The sequence below is a fragment of the Frankliniella occidentalis genome, unplaced genomic scaffold (assembly GCF_000697945.3).
Source record: "Frankliniella occidentalis isolate FOCC.00 unplaced genomic scaffold, Focc_3.1 Scaffold508, whole genome shotgun sequence".
NCBI classification, from domain to species: Eukaryota; Metazoa; Arthropoda; class Insecta; order Thysanoptera; family Thripidae; genus Frankliniella; species Frankliniella occidentalis.
This window is the reverse complement of record NW_026267625.1, coordinates 26,995-31,509: the sequence shown is the minus strand read 5'-3', so window position 1 is coordinate 31,509 and position 4,515 is coordinate 26,995. Positions and strand designations below refer to the sequence as shown.

The 4,515-nt window shown below is 48.9% G+C and overlaps 2 protein-coding genes across 3 annotated transcripts in view; both read right to left on the bottom strand.

Moving 5' to 3' along the window:
• The window catches only part of LOC113214918 (fibrous sheath CABYR-binding protein-like), a 6,422-nt gene extending 1,913 nt beyond the window's left edge, over positions 1-4,509 (bottom strand). The window contains exons 1-7 of one of the 2 annotated variants that reach the window (XM_052275107.1): positions 4,232-4,509; positions 3,337-3,462; positions 2,539-2,670; positions 1,935-2,066; positions 1,652-1,828; positions 899-1,147; positions 98-175 (exon numbers count right to left, since the gene is read on the bottom strand). In XM_052275107.1, the coding sequence (XP_052131067.1) occupies positions 98-175; positions 899-1,147; positions 1,652-1,828; positions 1,935-2,066; positions 2,539-2,670; positions 3,337-3,462; positions 4,232-4,397 (1,060 nt within the window). In that variant the 5' untranslated portion in view covers positions 4,398-4,509. The remainder of the gene's footprint in view (positions 1-97; positions 176-898; positions 1,148-1,651; positions 1,829-1,934; positions 2,067-2,538; positions 2,671-3,336; positions 3,463-4,231) is intronic. The other variant, XM_052275108.1, reaches the window with a different exon arrangement.
• LOC127751471 (uncharacterized) overlaps positions 4,408-4,515 on the bottom strand; it is a 3,410-nt gene continuing 3,302 nt past the window's right edge. The window contains exons 3-4 of the mRNA XM_052275104.1: positions 4,492-4,510; positions 4,408-4,433 (exon numbers count right to left, since the gene is read on the bottom strand). Coding sequence (XP_052131064.1) covers positions 4,408-4,433; positions 4,492-4,510 — 45 coding nt within the window. The remainder of the gene's footprint in view (positions 4,434-4,491; positions 4,511-4,515) is intronic.

Below are 4,515 nucleotides of genomic sequence, written 5' to 3'. Positions count from 1 at the left end.
CCCACCCCCTTTTTAAACGCGCCTGGGCTGCGGCGGCCGGACCTAGTAGAGCGCGGTGCAACAGCTGTCGTTGGGAAGAAAACACTGGTGTGCTTACCGTCCTCTGGCCCGACGTCCTGGCCAATCATTTCAAGACCGCGCTCCTCCGGCTCGTCCGCATCGTCCTCCATGTCACCTGGTAGATAAAATATTCGCTCAGGTCTTTGAAAAGTTAATGTAAATAAGTCACACGTACTAGGGTGTATCATTTTGAGGGGTGAGGACGCCGATCTGTTTCGAACTTTCGAACGAAGGTTGGTCCACAGACCCCTTCCTCTATTTTGCTTATACTGTACAGCATGCAGGCGTGCGGGCGGGCGGGCTTGCCTACCCCAGCTCGCCGTTGCGCCTTTTGGCCCAGTGCGAGTATGCAACCCGGCCGCAAGCCTGCATCCGGTACAGTATAAGCAAAATAAAGGAAGGGGTCTGTGGACCACCCTGTGTAAAATAGTTTATAAACTAAAATATGCCCTAGCGCTAGCTCTAGCGCACTGTAAAAAGCTTGCGAAGAACTAGTCTTTGCATTGCAAAGGATTTTAAAGCGTTGTAAAATGCTTTACATTGCGCACTAGTTCTTAAACTGTCGCTCCAATGGACCTCGCCCTCCGGAGAGCGAGAATCGAGAATCGTGCATGGAATTTTCTCGCTCTCCTGAGAGCGAGGTTTGGTTTCCTCGCTCCATTACAGCGATAGTTTAAGAATTCTTACTGTATTTAAATGATGATTAGGAAACCTCGCTCTTTTCGAGTTAGGATTACTAATGGTTATCTCTCTTCATTTGAGTGAGAATGTAGAATCTCAAGGGAGAAAATCTGGGTTAATTTAGGTAAGGTATCTGACCCTAGAATTTCGGACTTACCAATCGGCAGTATGCGGCGGCGGTGCTGTCGCGCTCGCGGCTCTCGCTGCTCTCGCGGCTCTCGCGGCTGGCGAGGGCGACGAGGTGGTCGACCCACTGGACGGCGCACGCGCTCCGGGGTGTGCCCCGTGTGCACCCGGGGAGGCCTCCCCACTGGCCGGCGGACGCGCTCCGGGGTGTTCCCCGTTGGCACACGTCGGGGCCTTCCACGCCCACGCCGAACAGGCCAATCCGCTTCGGCACCTTCATCTGATTTGAAATAAACAGTGTTATGATATGTCAGCACAGCAGGGCACGAATCGTCCAATCGACGTCGAAGCGATATCGTTTCGATATTTATTTATCACGGTGAGGACAGAGGCAAAGCACGTCACGTTTCACGAACGTAACATTAATTTATAAGCAATTTGACACATTACGCAGTCAAATGAATGTAACGTCTGTGCCTCAATAAATAGTAAAGTCGTAGACGTGAAAGCCTCGTAGTTTGTGATTCCCCAGAAACGAGGATGCACATAAAAGGATACGCTTCTGAGTCGCATACAATGCGCATTGATGCATTAACACGTTCCCTGCGGCTGTGCATTTGGGGGTTAGGGGGTTAGACCACATAGTGGTCACGCCGCAGGGAACGTGTTAATTGCGTTTGAAATGCGCCTAATGCAGAGTAAGTGTGCCGGGCACTGCAGACTATACGGAGAGGCAACATAGGATTGCCTACCCCCGACGTTGCGTAACAAATCATTGGCTCACCTCCGTGATCGGGTTGGGGCTGTGGGGGTGGTGCTGGCACCCCAGGCGAGGCGGGTGGTGTCCTTTCTGGCTCTGGACTTATCCGTCCTGGTGACCGGGGTGGCGGTGGCACGTCGAGATCGTCTCTGACCTCCGCGCCCATGGCCACCGCGTTGACCTCTGCACCTGCCGGTTGAACTGTTGTTCCCATACAAAGAAATTGCGTGTAAGACGGGAGAACAAAAGGTACTTGTCCGTAACATAAAGGACTTAACATTGTGTATAAAGCAAATGTGGCGCTAACCTATCATCCCCCCATCCGCGCCCTGCTGCGCCGCTGCAGCAGCCATTGCCGCCCTCCGAATCTGCTCCCGCCGTCGCGCCATGTGCACGCCGACGGGGTGGACGACGACGTCCTCGGCTACAGGATCCTCAGCTATTATGAAACGAACAATAAGGTGGCTGATTAGCCCTGCTCATCCATTGAAATACTGTGCCGCATTTCTACGTGGGGGCGAGTTGCCTGCGCACCCGGCCCGTCAGGCGGCATGGGCCGGAAAGATAGGCAAACACGCCTGCACGCCAGCGTGCGGTGCAGTCTAACTAGAGCAGTGCAGTGCAGTGGGTTAATCAGAATCAGCCTACTGGTAGGTAAGTATCGAAAGACTCTGGATCCCTCTTAACTACGATTTACAAGTGATGTTGTAAATTTACAACACTCTCATTTCCTTATGGATGTGCCCGTATGTTACGGAGAATTTTGTGCAAACGTACTATGGATCACAAATCATCCATAATATGGCTAAAATTGTCCGTATTACAGAAATGCCTTCATCCGTAAGGTATGGACGAAATTTCTGTGGGATAACTTCCCAAAGTCACTGTTGTGTTTATAGTCTAATGTTCACCTCTGCGCACAGGCGGGCTCAGGAGAATGGGTGGCGTAGGCAGCCTGGCAGGGGCGCGTGGGCGTGGGGGTGTTACGGCAACACGATGCTCCCAGGGAACCTCCTCACCATTCTCTCCAGCCGGATGCGCACCTGTTCAGAAAATGTATCTTTTTTTTTAAAAAAACGACAGCTTGTACCGGGTGTTGCAGAAAAGACAGGGGTGCGGGCGGGTTTGCCTACCCAAGGGGCTATGGCGCCTTACGGGCAGATCGGGTAGGCAAACCCGCCCGCACCCCTGTCTTTTCTGCAACACCCGGTATTACCGCTACCCAAGTTACAGAGATTCGTCTGAAACACGTCAAGTTAAAGTATACTGACGTCACTACTATTTAGTCACGTTGACGTGTTTTTAATCGCGATATTTGACGAAATTTTAACGTCAAATTGACGTAATATTGATTGTCTACAGTCACGTTTTCGTCACTTAAAAGACGAATCTCTGTTACTTGGGATACTAGCCTTCGACATTTACTGGGTCGACCGTTTGCCTCCTCGAAGAATTCCATGTCGATACAAAGTGCTATGACAATAATGTAGTCTCACAGTTTAAAATGGTATCTTTACAAGAATTCTCATAGAAAATTTTGTCCATAAAAAATGGGCATTTGTCACTTGATACATTCAAATGTGCATCTCGTTGAAATGTTAACAAAAACGCATATTTCCATGGACGGAAAAAGTTCTTTCGGATTTTGAGTGTATTACACTTGGGATAACTTCCCAAAGTCACTGTTGTGTTTATAGTCTAATGCTCACCTCTGCGCACAGGCGGGCTCAGGAGAATGGGTGGCGTAGGCAGCCTGGCAGGGGCGCGTGGGGGTGTTACAGCAACACGATGCTCCCAGGGAACCTCCTCACCATTCTCTCCAGCCGGATGCGCAACTATTCAGAAAAATCAAATTCCCAAAGGGCGTTGTCAAGTGAATCTTCGTGAAATCCCGACAACTTCACTGATAAACTAAGTGTGCAACTGCTTAACACTTGTAAGTGTGCTACTGCAAGTTAAATACTTGCAAATGATCAACTCTGTAGTTGTATACTTGCCAGTGTTCAACTCGGTAGGTGTGCACTTGCAAGTGTGCAACTCCTCATTTGAGCACTTCATACACAGTGAGCGTTCAATCTAAGCAAGTGCTCAACTGAGGAGTTGCACACTTGTAAGTATTCGACTTGCACACACTAAATTTTTATGTACTATTTTGCACATAGCTTACGTAGTTCTATGAACATACATAGCGTATTTAAAATTTCTTAAGGATTTATGTAGGAATTCTTACATAATTATGTATAAATACTGCATAAGAACTAAGAAATTTTACATACGCTATGAATGTTCATAGGCCTAGGCAGGCAAGCTATGTACAAAAAATACATAAAATTTCTCAGTGCAGTTGCACACTTACAAGTGTTAAGCAATTGCACACTTAGTTTATCAGTGTTTTTGACAGTCTATCTACGGTAGATTAAAAAAACAAACATTTGTAATTAAGCTAGGTACAATTTGTATCTTGTTAGATACAAATTTGCATCTGATTGATATGTGCTTAAGAACGCATCTTCGCCAGACGCAATATTATTCTTGCTCATTCAGAGTGTAGTAGAGGTATGTGGCGACATCAATTAAATAGTTTGCGTTAAATAGATTGCTTACCTTCCTGTTGAAGCTGTGGCAGTGGTGACATAGGTGGTGACTCGGGGGGGGATATGCACATGTCAAGGACGTTGAGATCATCGCCATCCTGATGGTCTACCCATTCAACCTCAGCGAGGCCTAAGAGGAAAAGAAGTTCACCAGGCGGCGCTGGGGGCTCCTCCATGGGAGCGTCATCAAACGGAACATCTGGTACGGGTCCCTGCTCCCGCGGGGGTCGTCGTCCCGGTGGAGGCCCCTGGCCTGGTCGGGGTCCCTGCCCCGGTGGAGGCCCCTGGCCTGGT